Source organism: Hyla sarda, chromosome 5 (assembly GCF_029499605.1).
Source record: "Hyla sarda isolate aHylSar1 chromosome 5, aHylSar1.hap1, whole genome shotgun sequence".
Taxonomy (NCBI): Eukaryota; Metazoa; Chordata; class Amphibia; order Anura; family Hylidae; genus Hyla; species Hyla sarda.
In genome coordinates, this window is record NC_079193.1 from 130,553,165 (window position 1) to 130,570,453 (window position 17,289).

At 41.4% G+C, this 17,289-nt stretch overlaps 1 protein-coding gene across 10 annotated transcripts in view; it reads left to right on the forward strand.

The window, feature by feature from the left end:
• The window catches only part of ADCY1 (adenylate cyclase 1), a 605,827-nt gene that overhangs the window by 522,873 nt on the left and 65,665 nt on the right, over positions 1-17,289 (forward strand). For 9 of the 10 annotated variants that reach the window (XR_008843996.1, XR_008843995.1, XR_008843997.1 and 6 more), the window contains one exon: positions 10,888-11,002. Coding sequence is in view for 7 of the 10 variants with exons in the window: in XM_056520271.1 (XP_056376246.1) it covers positions 10,888-11,002 (115 nt within the window). In the remaining 3 variants the exon portion in view is untranslated. Of the gene's footprint in view, positions 1-6,819; positions 6,905-10,887; positions 11,003-17,289 lie in introns of those variants that run through there. The other variant, XM_056520274.1, reaches the window with a different exon arrangement.

A 17,289-nucleotide genomic window follows, 5' to 3' on the forward strand; every position in this document is an offset into this window, starting at 1 on the left:
TTGGGGGTTAGCACTAGCTGTTTTGGGGGCTAATGTTAAGCCCCAGCTTTATTCCTTAGAAAAGGAATAAAAGAAAACATTCATATTAGGGAAAATAGCCCTTATTAGTTAGTCATAGTTAGTATGGTTGAAAAAAGACATACGTCCATCAAGTCCAACCAGGGAATTGAAGGGAAAGGTGTAAGGGGATAAGGGAAAGGGATGTAGTTTTATAATTCTGCATAAGCATTAATGATATTTTGTTCCAGGAATGTATCTAACCCTGTTTTAAAGCTGTTAATTGTTCCTGCTGTGACCAGTTCCTGAGGTAGACCATTCCATAAATTCACAGTCCTCACGGTAAAGAAGGCGTGTCGCCCCTTTAGACTAAACCTTTTCTTCTCCAGACGGAGGGAGTGCCCCCTCGTCCTTTGGGGGGGTTTAACCTGGAACAGTTTTTCTCCATATTTTTTGTATGGGCCATTTGTATACTTATATACGTTTATCATATCCCCCCTTAAACGTCTCTTCTCAAGACTAAACAATTGTAACTCCTTTAATCGTTCCTCATAGCTAAGATGTTCCATGCCCCATATTAGTTTAGTCGCGTGTCTCTGCACCCTTTCCAACTCCGCAGTGTCCCCTTTATGAACAGGCGACCAAAACTGAACAGCATATTCCAGGTGAGGCCGTACCAATGCTTTATAAAGGGGGAGTATTATGTCCCTGTCCCTTGAGTCCATGCCTCTTTTGATACATGACAATATCCTGCCGGCTTTGGAAGCAGCAGCCTGACATTGCATGCTATTCTGTAGTCTGTGATCTACAAGTACACCCAGATCCTTCTCTACCAGTGACTCTGCCAGTTTAATCCCCCCTAAGACATACGACGCATGCAGGTTATTAGTACCCAGATGCATAACTTTACATTTATCCACATTGAACCTCATTTGCCAAGTGGATGCCCAGACACTGTCTATCCAAGTCATCTTGTAACTTATGCACATCCTCTATAGACTGTACCGTGCTACAAAGCTTGGTGTCATCTGCAAAGATATAAACAGAGCTGTTAATACCATCCTCTATATCATTGATGAATAAATTAAACAGCAGCGGGCCCAGTACTGAACCTTGGGGTACACCACTAATAACCGGGGACCAATCAGAGTACGAATCATTGACCACCACTCTCTGGGTACGATCCATGAGCCAGTGTTCAATCCAGTTACAAACTAAAGTTTCCAAGCCCAAGGACCTTAACTTACCTGTCAGACGTCTGTGAGGGACAGTATCAAACGCTTTGGCAAAATCCAGAAACACTATATCCACAGCCATTCCTCTGTCAAGGCTTCTACTCATCTCTTCATAAAAGCAAATTAGATTGGTTTGACAACTTCTATCCTTAGTAAACCCATGCTGGCTATCACTTATAATACTATTATCCCCTATGTATTCCTGTATGTAATCCCTTATAAGTCCTTCAAACTATTTACCCACAATGCACATTAGAATTACCGGTCTATAATTGCCTGGCGAAGACCTAGAGCCCTTCTTGAAGATTGGTACCACATTCGCCTTGCGCCAGTCCCTTGGCACAATACCAGACACCAGAGAATCTCTAAATATCATGAACAGGGGTACAGATATTACTGAACTTACCTCTCTAAGAACTCTTGGGTGTAGTCCATCCGGCCCTGGAGATTTGCTTACATTTACTTTACTTAACTTACCTTGTACCATCTCTACAATTAAGCCAGTTCAATACATTATATGATGTGTTACCAGCACTGACCTGGCCAATGTCAGCTCCTTTTTCCATAGTGAATACAGAACTAAAGAACCCATTCAGTAGCTCCGCCTTCTCTTGATCGCCCGTGACAACCTCCCCATTATCATTATTAAGGGTTCCTACATGCTCTGTCCTTGGTATTTAGGATTAGTTTTGCTTTCTTTGGCCACCTGTCTCTCATTTTGAATTTTTGCTGTTTTTATTACATTTTTACAGATTTTATTAAGCTCTTTGTACTGTTTAAATGTTATAGCTGACCCATCAGATTTGAATTTTTTGAAGGCTATTTTTTGTTGTTGTTTATTGCTCTTTTAATAATTGCTCATTTGTCAGCCATGTAGGATTTAGTTTTAATCGTTTATATTTGTTCCCCTTTGGTATATATTTAGCTGTATAGTTATTTAGAGTTGATTTAAAGATGTCCCATTTACCTTCTGTATCAGTATTTGAGAACACCTCCCCCCAGTCTATGCCCTGTAGTGCAGATCTCAGCCCAGGGAAATTTGCCTTTTTAAAGTTATATGTTTTTGCCTTCCCCGCCTGTCTTTGTTTTCTACATTTTAAGTCAAAAGTAACTATTTTGTGGTCGCTATTACCAAGGTTTTCCCGCACAGTTACATTACCAACCAGCTCTGCGTTGTTGGAAATGATCAGATCCAACAAGGCATCACTTCTTGTTGGGTCCTCCACAAACTGGCCCATAAAATTATCCTGCAATAAATGTAGGAATTTTCTCCCCTTTGTAGTTTTAGCCAGCCCCCGGCCCCAATCTATATCTGGATAGTTAAAATCTCCCATTATTACCACTGTACCTGCCCGGGCGGCCCTCTCTATTTGTTTATACAGCCGACCTTCTATCTCTTCAGTGATATTAGGGGGTCTGTAGATTACACCAAGTATTATTTTTTCAGTATTTCCCTCCTTTTGTAATTCTACCCACAATGATTCCACCTCCTCAGAATCATCACACACTATGGCATCGTTCACACTGACTTTCATACCACTTCTTACATACAGACAGACTCCACCACCTTTTCTGTTCATTCTATCCTTGCGAAACAATGTAAACCCCTGCAGATTAACCATTTAGGTCATCCATGTAGTCCGCCAAATCAGACGTAGTCCTCTGCATTCACGTATCTGAAACCAGAAGAGAAGAAAAACACCAAAAAAATGGGTTATTGCACTTTTTGGTGTTCTCCCCCTGGAGAGCCTATATTACCACCTCTGTTCCAGCTCTGTCATCTTCCTGTGTAGCTCCTCATCGTGACGGAGCGGGAATGGAGGTGGGTAAGTGGCCTTCTGATCACCGTATACAGCCATCTAAATAGATGGATGCATACTCCTAATAAATTAACTAGCGCAGCTCAGGGTGCACTTTCCTCTGCTACATTAACGTAGCAGAGTGCAATTGCCTTTGCTACTTTTGCAAAACTACAAATCCCATCCTGCCTGGACAACCTTTTGCTGTCTGGGTACGCTGTAGTCCCTTCACTGTAAGACTAAGCTATGCTACACCCTGCGCTATGCTCTCTCTGTCTGTAAAACTAAGCTAACTATGCTACACCTGTGTAAATTACGTTACCACTACACTATGCTAACTACGCCACACCTGTGTAAAACTACGTTAACCCTACACTTCGTCTGTGTAAAACTACGCTAACCCTACGCTATGCTAACCGTACCCTACACCTGTGTAAAACTACACTAACCCTATGCCACACTAACTTCACTTGTCTCTTGTTGCAAAACTACAACTCCCATCCTGCTTGGACAGCTTTTGAATGTCTGGGCATGCTTGAAGTTGTAGTCCATTCACTGTAAACCTAAGCTACGCTACAAACTAAGCTAGCTGAGCTAACTACAACTCCCATCCTGCCTGAGAATGCTGGGAGTTGTAGTCCATTCACTTAGGCTAGCAATGCTTCAAACTAAGCTATCTACGCAAACTACAACTCCCAGAATGCCTAGGCATGCTGGGAGTTGTAGTCCATCCACCTAGGCTAACCACACTACAAACTAAGCTAGTTACGCTAACTACAACTCCCAGCATGCCTATAGCTCATCCATCTACCCTACAAACCAAGTTAGATATATTGTCTGAAATGTCCTTATGGCTAGGGATATGTAGGTCAGACATCAAATTATATTAAAACCCGTTTGACAGAATATCGTTAAGCCATAAAAAAAAAAAAAGATGCTCTGTATCAAGACAACAGAGAAAGATGACAGTGGAGGTTCTAAATATGGAGGGACGACCATACCACGGCACTTTAAAGAGTCCGGACATAACCTCACTGAGCCCAGATGGCAAATCTTAATGTTGGATAAGATTATGATTTAGTGGGGGATAAGTGAGACATGGCTGGATGTGAGCTATGACCGGGCGGTTAATATACAGGAGTACAGTCAGTTCAGAAATTACCGTAAAGGTAAAAAAGGGAGAGGGGTTCGCTTATACATAAAATCCGGTCCTTGGCCTATTCTGCACGAAGACATTGGTGAGGAGAGTGATCATGTGGAGTCTCTTTGAGTGGAAATAGGGGGAGGGGGTACGAACAATAACTTACTGCTCAAAAAAATAAAGGGAACACTTGAACAACAGAATGTTACTCTAAGTCAATCACGCTTCTGTGAAATCACACTGTCCACTCAGGAAGCAACACTGATTGATAATCAATTTCACATGCTGTTGTGGAAATGGAACAGACAACAGTTGGAAATTATAGGCAATTAGCAAGACACCCCCAATAAAGAAGTGGTTCTGCAGGTGGTGATCACAGACCACTTCTCAGTTCCTGTGCTTCCTGGCTGATGTTTTGGTCACTTTTGAATGCTGGCGGTGCTTTCACTCTAGTGGTAGCAAGAGACAGAGTCTGCAACCCACACAAGTGGCTCAGGTAGTGCAGCTCATCCAGGATGGCTCATCGATGTGAGCTGTGGCAAGAAGTTTTGCCGTGTCTGTCCAGAGCATGGAGGCGCTACCAGGAGACAGGCTAGTACATCAGGAGATGTGAAAGAGGCCGTAGGAGGGCAACAACCCAGCAGCATGACCGCCCTCAGCCTTTGTGAAAGGATGAGCAGGAGGAGCACTGCCAGAGCCCTGCAAAATTACCTCCAGCAGGCCACAAATGTACATGTGTCCAGAAAAAGACTCCATGAGGGTGGTATGAGGACTCGGCATCCACAGGTGGGGGTTGTGCTTACGGCCCAACACTGTGCAGGACATTTGCCAGAGAACACCAAGATTGGCAAATTCGCCACTGGTGCCCTGAACGTGACATATTCTGGAGACGCCATGGAGAACGTGGCATTTCTCTCGGGGGCCGCACAGCCCTCCATGTGCTTACCAGAGGTAGCCTGACTGCCATTAGGTACCGAGATGAGATCCGCAGACCCCTTGTGAGACCATATGCTGGTGTGGTTGGTCCTGGATACCTTCTTATGCAAACAAGGCTAGACCTCATGTGGCTGGAGTGTGTCAGCAGTTCCTGCAAGAGGAAGGCATTGATGCTATGGACTGGCCCGCCTGTTCTCCAGACCTGAATCCGATTGAGCATCTGGGACATCATGTCTCGCTCCATCCACCAGCGTCACATTGCACCACAGACTGTCTAGGAGTTGGTGGATGCTTTAGTCCAGGTCTGGGAGGACAACCCTCAGGAGACCCTCCACCACCTCATCCGGAGCATGCCCAGGCATTGTAGGGAGGTCATACGGGAACGTGGAGGCCACACACACATTACATCAAAGTTGGATCAGCCTGTAGTGTGGTTTTCCACTTTGATTTTGAGTGTGACTCCATATCCAGACCTCCATGGGTTGATAAATTTGATTTCCATTGATAATTTTTGTGTGATTTTGTTGTCAGCACATTCAACTATGTAAAGACGAAAGTATTTCATACGATTAGTTCATTCATTCAGATATCAGTGGAGGGAGGAAAAAATTCCACGGGTTTCTCAGCGCAAACCGTCTGTTAAACTCACATTCCGTAACATGTGGGAAGATAGACTATTTATTAAATTGCCAATGCAAACAAACGCTTTTCGAGGTCTTTACTAGCCTGGTAAAAGCCTCAAAATGCATTTGTTTGCATTGACACTTCAATAAATGGACTATCGTCCCACATGTTATGGAATGTGAGTTTATCAGATGGTTTGCGATGAGGAACCTGTGGAATTTTTTCCTTCCTCCGTTGATGTCTCTACATTCGGCTGAGGACAGCCGAAACCCGGGTGGCTGCACTGACTTTACACACTGTTGAAGGTGGTTGTGTCTGGCACACAACCACAAAAGGTGAGCGAGATTGCCCCTATCCTTCATTTAATATTGAAGGGCACTTTAACGCCATCAAGACTACTATCCCATGAGAAGCTCTGCTTTGTTTTTTCAAGATACGCCTATTCATTTATTCAGATCTAGGATGTGTTATCTTAGTGTTCCCTTAATTTTTTTTGAGCAGTGTATAATGAAAGCAGCAGAAAACCTACTAATAAGACACATAGATGGGGCAGAAAAGAAGGGTGATGCCATTATTATGGGGAACTTTAACTACCCTAATATAGACCGGGAACTGAAACATGTAGGTCCAGCAAGAGAAACAGGTTTTTGTCAATAATTACCTTTTCCAAGTAGTGCAGGACCCAACAAGAGGGGGGGGGGGGGGGGGGTCATGAGTAGGGATAATGTAAATTCTACTAATAATCTCACCTTTTTAACCCAACAACTGCAGCGCCACCTTAACAACATTAAAACACACAAATCACCGGGCCCAGATGGAATCCATCCCAGGGTTTTGCAGGAATTAAGTACCGTGTTAGACAGACCCTTATTCTTTATATTTAAAGATTCTATTAAGACAAGGAGTGTTCCTCAGGATTGGTGCTTAGCAAATGTGGTACCAATATTCAAAAAGGCCCAAAAATGGATCCTGGGAACTATAGGCCATCTGTTGTGGGTAAGATTTTAATGCTTTTCTGAAAGATGCTATTCTGGGATATCTCAATTAAACTAACATAATAAAAAAGCAACAACATTGATTTATGCAGGATCGGTCCTGTCAGACTAATCTGATCAGTTTCCGTGAGGAGGTCAGTTATAGACCAGGGTAAAGCTGTGGATGTTGTATATCTGGACTTTTTTAAGGCATCTGATGCTGTGCCGCATAAAAGGTTAGTACATAAAATGAGGAAACTGGGACTAGGGGAGGTTATACAGTATGTAAATGGGTTAGCAACTGGCTCAGTGATAGGAAGCAAAGGGTGGGAATCAATGGAACAGTGGTTGGGTGACAGTTACAAGTGGGGTACCGCAGGGGTCAGTACTGGTCCACTACTTTTTAATATATTTGTTAATGACCTTGTAGAGAGATTACAGAGTAGAATGTCTCTTTTTGCAGATGACACTAAACTGCGTAAGGTGATCACCACAGAGAAATATATATTACAGAGAGATCTGGGGAAGCTGGAGGCACAGGCATGGCAAATTAAGTTTAATGTGGATAAATGTAAGGTGATGCATTTGGGCCATAAAAACAACATGTACAATTATGTGGTAAATAACAAAACATTAGGTAAAACTTCAAAGGATTTGGGGTTACTGGTTGACAGTAAGCTCAACTTTAGTGACCAGGGACAGGCAGCAGCTACCAAGGCTAATAAAGTCATGGGATGTATCAAGAGAGGTATAGAGTCTCGGGACAGGAACGAAGTTTTGCCTCTGTATATATCATTAGCCAGACCACAAATCGAGTATTGTGTCCAGTTTTGGGCGCCTATGTACAGGAGGGACATGGTTCAACTGGAGAGGGTGCAGAGGAGGGTAACATACCGTATTTTTCGCAGTATAAGACGCACCCAATTTTAAAGGAGGAAAATCTAGAAAAAAAAATTCTGAACCAAATACAATGTAAAGTATAGGACAGTGATCTTCAACCTGCGGACCTCCAGATGTTGCAAACCTACAACTCCCAGCATGTCCGGACAGCCGTTGGCTGTCCGGGCATGCCAGGAGTTGTAGTTTTGCAACGTCTGGAGGTCCACAGGTTGAAGACCACTGGTATAGGAGGTAATACTCACGTGTCCCCGCCACTCCGGATCCCGTCACCGCTGCCCTGGATGTCGCCCTCCATCGCTGTCGCCGCAACCCCGGGGTGTCCCCATCGCTCCGTAACGTCTCTACTGCCCAGGATCCTCGCTCTCCGTGACGGCATGCGCGACGACGTGATGAGGACGAAAGAGCGCTCCGGCCATGCAGGGGATCCCGGCACGGAGCAGTCATTCGACGATCGGACACCGAGGAGGCAGGCAAGGTCCCTCCCGGTGTCCTGTAAGCTTTTCGGGACGCCGCAATTTCACCGCGGCGGACCGAACAGCCCGACTGAGCAGCCGGGTTAGTTTCACTTTCACTTCAGACGCGGCGGTCAGCTTTGATCACCGCGTCTGAAGGGGGTTAATACAGGGCATCACCGCGATCGGTGATGTCCTGTATTAGCCGCGGGTCGCGGCCGTTGATGGCTGCAGGGACCGCCGCAATATGACAGTTTTTTAATGTGTATTTGCCGTATAACACGCACCAACCTTTCCCCCCCACTTTTACGGCGAAAAATACGGTAGATATAGGGTGGTATGTGAAGATTACAGTACCAAGACAGGTTATCAAACTTGGGGTTATTTAGTTTAGAGAAAAGACGTCTTAGGGGTGATTTGATCACAATGTACAAATATATGAAGGGACAGTAAGAGATCTTTCTAGTGATCTTTTTATACCTAGGCCGATAACCATGACAAGGGGGCAATGTTCATCCTCTGTCTAGAGGAAAGAAGATTTCACCATCATCACAGGCTGAGATTCTTTACTGTTAGAGCAGTGACACTGTGGAACTCTCTGCCACATGATGTTGTGATGTCTGACTCAATAAACAAGTTCAAGGGGGGCCTGGATGTTTTTCTAGAAAACTATAATATTACAGGTTATATAGTTAAAAAGCTGTAATATTCAAATAGATAGTATGAGAAATCTTGTACAATTTTATTCACCAAGGAAATTTAAATGCCAGGTGAAATACAGCGAGATAAGGTAAACTCCCCAGTACAGGACACCTGTCTAACCCAGGAAGAAGTACAGTTCCGCCTACAAAAAATCTAAATAGACAAATCGCCAGGTTCAGATGGCAGTCACCCCCATGTTCTAAAGGAATTAAGTAATGTAATAGACAGACCCCTATTTTTAATATTCAGGCACTCTATAGTAACAGTGACCCCGGGAATTGTAGGCCTGTTAGTTTAACCTGTTCAGGACGTGGGTCGTATGCATACGCCCTGCATCCCGAGTCCTCTGTGCATGCGCGGATGACGTCTGTTGCGAGTGTGCGCAGTAGGAACACTGATGTTCAGTAATGTTGGAATACACCTGCGCATGTTGGGGAACCTTCAGGTGCTGATGTAGATTGGGAGGAAAATCTTGGTAAGTGTTGGGGTTAACCAAAGGTAGATGATCTTATGACCTGTCATGACTGGTATTCTTATAGGACGGACGTCATATCCTATTTTGGGTTGTGTGTATGATTAGACCAATCTGTGAGGACATCACTAACAGAGGACTTATAAATCAAACCTCAAGACGTCTATACTCAGTCTGCTATAGTTCTTCCTTGAGAAAACCACACTTAAGTGGCAAAGTATGTAGGAAGTAGCAGCGTTCAAGATTTTAGTTAGCATATCCAGTGTGTTTATAATGGTGCACAATAAACCACACATTAGTTAGGGAGGAGTGCATACTGCAGATGCACCGGCTGTTTTTGAAATCTGCATAACAAGTACCTTATGAGGGCTGAAATCAGCTCAGTACTGTGTAGTAGTTATGGCAATTCCAATAAGTGCCCAAACAACATTGTGCTGTTGCTGGGAAGCACCTAGATGCTCCTTGTTATATGCGCCCCTCACAGGATTAATTTCCTGAGTACTCCCCACAATGTATTCTATTGCACTCTGGATTGCGATTTTAAAGGGGTATTCCAGCCAAAGACATCTTATCCTCTATCCAAAGGATAGGGAATAAGATGTCTGATCGTGGGGTGCCCCAGCAGCGGCATTCTATGCAGGGCTGCCGCTCCAGTCTTGGAAACCTTTGTGTTTCCTGAACTGGAGATGTGACTTCATGCCACGCCCCCTTGTTACGTCACACCACGCCCCCTCCATTTATGTCTATGGGAGGGGATGTGACAGCGCAGCAGCTGCCCCTTGTGATCAGACATCTTATCCCCTATCCTTCGAATAGGGGATAAGATGTCTTTGGCCGGAATACCCATTTAATCTTTATATCCGCGTTTGTTAATTTCAATTTTAATAGCATCAATAAAAGTAATATTTTAGTGGATCAGAAGTTAGAGGGTAATAGTGCTCTTTGGGCACACTGTTGTTTAGTAACAAAGAGTTACATATACGGAAAAGTGATGCAGTTAAAAACTAAACATCATGGCACAAAAATAAGTCCTCATACAGCCCCCTATATGGAAAAAAGAAGAGAGGTATAGGGGTCAGCAGAGGACAATAAAATATTTAAACATGCTTTTTAAACAAAGTAAGTTTGAATTTTTTTTAAAAGCAGTACAATAATAGAGAAGCATGTATCATTTGAATCGTATTGACCCACAAAATAAAAACAAATATTATTTCTTCCGCTGTGCTGTACATTGGTCATGCAAAAATCAAGCCGGACATAGGTCTGTGGATGGAAAACTAAAATAGTTTTGTGTCCTCAAAGAAAAAAATGGGCTGTGTCCTTAAAGGGATACTCCGGCGCTTAGACATCTTATCCCCTATCCAAAGCACTGATTTTAACTGGGGTGCTACGCGCAAGATCACGGGGGTCCCCAGCGGTGGGACCCCCGCGATCAGGCATCTTATCCCCTACCCTTTGGATAGGGGATAAGATGTCTAAGCGCCGGAGTACCCCTTTTAAGGGGTTAATATTTCACATTTTGTTTCGGAAAATTGCTAGACTCATGTTTTAATGAATGATTATTTAAAAAAAAAAAGTCTAACAATTCTTAAATGTTATGTACTGTTAGTATAAGTCATGTCATTTCATTCTAGTTATTGTCCTACTCTTCACAGGCAAAAAAATCGATTTATTCTCATCTAAGCACACTTGCAGATTTTTCCATTGAGATGTTTGATGTCCTTGATGAGATCAACTATCAGTCTTATAATGACTTTGTTCTGAGAGTGGGTAAGATTATAGTAGCAGTACTTTTTATATTTTAAACTACTATGCTACATACTTTTGGACCCCATTTTACAGTTTATTTAAATAAATATACAAAATGAAAAGAGATAGCCCAAACCTCAAGGATAGTAAAAAATGTAAATGTTGTATTATTAATGGTTGACTAAAACCGTGCTTCAAATAACGATGATATTTTTTGGAATATCATCGTTATTTGAAGCACGGTCTTAGTCAACCATTAATATTACTAAATTTACAATGTTTCACTATCTTTGAGGTTTGGGCGTTCTCTTTTCTTTTGGTATAATAATTAGCACACCTTGGGTATAGGTGTTTGCCCATCATACCTCGGCTATTGAATATATTGTGAGCTGCACCACTTTGTTTATTAGTGTATTTGTATAAATAATCTACATAAAATGCAAACTTACAGTGCGGGTAACTTTTAATAATAGTCCACAAGCTTGTGAACAGACCTACAAGGCCATTGCTGAGCTTCGATAATATAATGGTTATAGTTTTTTAGTTTTCAATATGTCTATGTGTTTATATTTGTTAGCATTATTACAGTTAAATTAAACCAATCTGTGCCACTAGTAAGACCTTGTGGCTTTCTATACAAATATTATTTAATTCCTGACAATCAGTGGTACATTGTCTGAAAACCAAACCCACACACCGCAGCCCAGGGTTAAAAAAAAAAAAAAAAAAACTCTTATATGTTCCCTCCCCTAAAACTTCACTTTTATTATATATGATACAATACTGCATCACCATCAGGAGGGTAATGGGCAACGGTAAAGTCAGAAGTGCCTGTGGGGTCTTTTATAATGTAAGTCCCATTGTTTCCTGTTATGATGTCCAATGCTCACTCCCCTATGTTAACTGTATCCTACGGAACCAACAGGAACACTTTTTACTTGCATGATATACACACCGCGTCATTCCTCTGCCCGTAGTGCAGACCTATTGCATTCTCCCGTTCACTCATGTCACACTTGTCTGTCTGTTTCATTATCCGGCTGCACCGCAGCTGCGTATAAAGAATCGCAGCTCACACAGTAAGAAACTTGGGACTTAGTTTCTAGCACAGTCTGACCTATTGCGCATGTACCGCATAGTAAATAGTTATTGTAAGTACCTATTGATCTCTATTCACTATGGTGATGAGTATGAGACATCATTAAAACAATGGGCTATTACATTTGTCAATTACTAACAGTGTTATTAGGTGACTCCATAGAGAGATAATATTGAATGGGGTGATTATTATCCATTTTAATTTCAAAATTATATTTACCCATAATTCCCTCATTCTAGATTGTATTAATGTTATATAATTTTATGGTAATATAGTGAGGGCAATACATATACATACATCCTGATATGGTTATATGCTTTCTGATACAGTTCAGATGTTTGTATATAGAATGTTATGATAGTTAAATGATATTAAATCTTTATTATAATATGACGTTACTGTATCCTCATGTAATATCATAGTACAACATCTTGGGTTATTGTTGATTAATATTAGTGGGTCTCTATATTATTTATAATACATGAGAGAGAATTCACTTCCCCACTCAAACCCTAACAATTCTACCAGAACACCACAGTCCATACCTATTATCATCTTTCTGATATCCCCTAGCAATGTGATACGATACGCCATCATTCTTTTCCTTCTTGTGTATATATTACCATCAGCCAAAGAATCACAGTATTATAGATGTGTATAAAATTCACACTAGTTAGTACCATGCTATGGGAACTATAGACTCCACATAGGTCTTCACATATACACAGAGGAAAATTTGAAAACTGAATATTAAAGACAAATCAATTCAATCATCAGAGAAAGGCAGCATATGAGAAAAAATCAGATTAGACCAAAAGGGGACTAAAGAGGCCAAGAGACACAGCTAATTACCTAACCCCAAGGCCGTAGCCTGGGGTATAATACACCTCTAAATAGTACCCCCTAAAACATAGCTTTTATTGTATATCCAGATAAAATGAAAATTTATTTAGTTTTTAATTTTTAAACCCAGTGAAATCAATATTAAAACTGAATGTCAGGTAGGTTAGTGTCTGTGAGATCTGAGCAACATTGCTCCACTATAAGGGGTTCTGCAGTAGCCCAATATGCCTACTCTGACATTAACTAAAAACTAGATTGCCGCCTCTACATGTTTCGCCGTCCCCACGGCGTTCTCAAGAGGCAAACCAGTGGCAACAACACTACAAAATGGCGGCAGGGGCTATTTATAGACAATGCCCCAAACATCATCACTCGGCGACAGCGTCCTGTAACCTATCATATGCGCCCTCAGATTGCTCCAATCTCTCTCGAGGATCCACAATCATATCCTAGGTCATATCCTCTAGGATCACCAATGGGAATACTAAACATGTACTGACCTCATCTCCCTACGTCCTTCGGGAGCGCTACGTCATACTATGGAGCCTGCCGTTTACCATCGTACCGCGCTTGCGCACTAAGGTTTACTCAACATCGCAATTGTCTATCTCCCGCAGGTGAACCGGCGCATGCGCCCACACTTACGTTTGGTATCGCTACAGCTCTCGTTAGTGCGCATGCCCCCACACTTATACAATGATTCAGAAGCCTATTCTAACTGCGCTTGCGTGGGAAAATATAGTCATAACCAAGGTTTTAATATATATATATTTAAAAGAGAGTAGTATACCGTTCTTCATATGTATTCTGTATCAATTATTACCTATCATAGTACATAAAAATAGTGCATAAATGTGTAAGAACACTAAAGTGTAATGCATTAATATAATATATATATGGAAAATACCCCAAATTTACTTATATCATCTAATATACAATTAAAAATAATTAAATAATGTGATACACAACCAATAATTAATCAAACAAAATTAAAATCCATTGTGAATAAATAAAATAAAATAAAAGTGTATTAACATAACATCCAATTGATACAGTAATACCAAATGTAATACTTAGTTATAACCTGTATCCCAAATTAAAGAAGAATTGAACAGCCTACCCTAACTAATCCATAATGTCGGCCCTTGTTAGATGTATTCACCGGCAGGTAAGTATCTGGTATTTACTTTTTAATATATGCATAATCAGTGTCATATTCTGCATAGCAGATAAACATTCACACCAGAAACTCAACAGTATATATAGATTTAATCAAAAATTGACCATATCCCAAGGGGGGGTCAGTACATATGAAAAAACACATGAAAAAACTTAAAAGACAAAAAATGTCAATCTAACCAGGGTGAACTTCCCTTAATTGGCTCTACTCATGATCGTTAAACAATCATCCGCCACCTATTTGTGTGTTAAAAACAACACTGGGAAAACCAAAAATATTATAATTAAGTTAGTGGATTGTTAAATCTTAAAGAAATGCTGCATACGAAAACCCTTCATTCAGGCCATTGGGTGCCTGACTATGGAGCCTCCAAATCCATTTGGCTTCTTCACGTAGGAGAAGGTTATCAATGTCACCTTTCCGTGGGCCCAATTTCAGTTGACTGAGTCCTATAAATCGTAATTCTCTGATCCGTCCTCCATGTACCGCTCTCATATGTCTCGAGATTGGTGTGTCCTTCTCTGTTCTGATAGAACTGAGATGCTGAGAAATGCGTTTGCGAAATTCTTGTGTGGTTTTGCCCACGTACCACTTAGGGCAAGGGCATTGAGCAATATAGATAATATTGTGAGAACTGCAGTTAATAAACTGTCTAATCTCATAGTGGCATCCATCCACAGGATTCCTCACTGTTTTGGTCTTATTTATCTGTTGACAAAAGCTACAATGCCCACAAGGATAACAACCAGTAGTGGTATTTCTCAACCAGCACTCTTTTCTACCTCCAGTTGCCAGATGACTATGGACTAATTGATCTTTAATACTGGGGCCTTTCCTGAATGTAATGCTAGGAGATTTTCCAATAACCTGAGCCAGGTCTTGATCCCGTATAAGTAGATGCCAATGCCTCCGCATTATTGCCATCACCTGGTCAGTGTGACCGTCAAATGTTCCAATACACCTTACTTTCTTGGAGGTATCGGTCGTTCTCATAGTTGTTAACAGTGTGTTCCTATCTGAACTACATGCCCTCTTGTATGCTGTTTTTAGATGTTTACGAGGGTAGCCCCTCTGCCTAAACCTCTCATAAAGATTCTTACTCTCCTTCTGAGATACCTTCTTTATGAGAGGTTTAGGCAGAGGGGCTACCCTCGTAAACATCTAAAAACAGCATACAAGAGGGCATGTAGTTCAGATAGGAACACACTGTTAACAATTATGAGAACGACCGATACCTCCAAGAAAGTAAGGTGTATTGGAACATTTGACGGTCACACTGACCAGGTGATGGCAATAATGCGGAGGCATTGGCATCTACTTATACGGGATCAAGACCTGGCTCAGGTTATTGGAAAATCTCCTAGCATTACATTCAGGAAAGGCCCCAGTATTAAAGATCAATTAGTCCATAGTCATCTGGCAACTGGAGGTAGAAAAGAGTGCTGGTTGAGAAATACCACTACTGGTTGTTATCCTTGTGGGCATTGTAGCTTTTGTCAACAGATAAATAAGACCAAAACAGTGAGGAATCCTGTGGATGGATGCCACTATGAGATTAGACAGTTTATTAACTGCAGTTCTCACAATATTATCTATATTGCTCAATGCCCTTGCCCTAAGTGGTACGTGGGCAAAACCACACAAGAATTTCGCAAACGCATTTCTCAGCATCTCAGTTCTATCAGAACAGAGAAGGACACACCAATCTCGAGACATATGAGAGCGGTACATGGAGGACGGATCAGAGAATTACGATTTATAGGACTCAGTCAACTGAAATTGGGCCCACGGAAAGGTGACATTGATAACCTTCTCCTACGTGAAGAAGCCAAATGGATTTGGAGGCTCCATAGTCAGGCACCCAATGGCCTGAATGAAGGGTTTTCGTATGCAGCATTTCTTTAAGATTTAACAATCCACTAACTTAATTATAATATTTTTGGTTTTCCCAGTGTTGTTTTTAACACACAAATAGGTGGCGGATGATTGTTTAACGATCATGAGTAGAGCCAATTAAGGGAAGTTCACCCTGGTTAGATTGACATTTTTTGTCTTTTAAGTTTTTTCATGTGTTTTTTCATATGTACTGACCCCCCCTTGGGATATGGTCAATTTTTGATTAAATCTATATATACTGTTGAGTTTCTGGTGTGAATGTTTATCTGCTATGCAGAATATGACACTGATTATGCATATATTAAAAAGTAAATACCAGATACTTACCTGCCGGTGAATACATCTAACAAGGGCCGACATTATGGATTAGTTAGGGTAGGCTGTTCAATTCTTCTTTAATTTGGGATACAGGTTATAATTAAGTATTACATTTGGTATTACTGTATCAATTGGATGTTATGTTAATACACTTTTATTTTATTTTATTTATTCACAATGGATTTTAATTTTGTTTGATTAATTATTGGTTGTGTATCACATTATTTAATTATTTTTAATTGTATATTAGATGATATAAGTAAATTTGGGGTATTTTCCATATATATATTATATTAATGCATTACACTTTAGTGTTCTTACACATTTATGCACTATTTTTATGTACTATGATAGGTAATAATTGATACAGAATACATATGAAGAACGGTATACTACTCTCTTTTAAATATATATATATTAAAACCTTGGTTATGACTATATTTTCCCACGCAAGCGCAGTTAGAATAGGCTTCTGAATCATTGTATAAGTGTGGGGGCATGCGCACTAACGAGAGCTGTAGCGATACCAAACGTAAGTGTGGGCGCATGCGCCGGTTCACCTGCGGGAGATAGACAATTGCGATGTTGAGTAAACCTTAGTGCGCAAGCGCGGTACGATGGTAAACGGCAGGCTCCATAGTATGACGTAGCGCTCCCGAAGGACGTAGGGAGATGAGGTCAGTACATGTTTAGTATTCCCATTGGTGATCCTAGAGGATATGACCTAGGATATGATTGTGGATCCTCGAGAGAGATTGGAGCAATCTGAGGGCGCATATGATAGGTTACAGGACGCTGTTGCCGAGTGATGATGTTTGGGGCATTGTCTATAAATAGCCCCTGCCGCCATTTTGTAGTGTTGTTGCCACTGGTTTGCCTCTTGAGAACGCCGTGGGGACGGCGAAACATGTAGAGGCGGCAATCTAGTTTTTAGTTAATGTCAGAGTAGGCATATTGGGCTACTGCAGAACC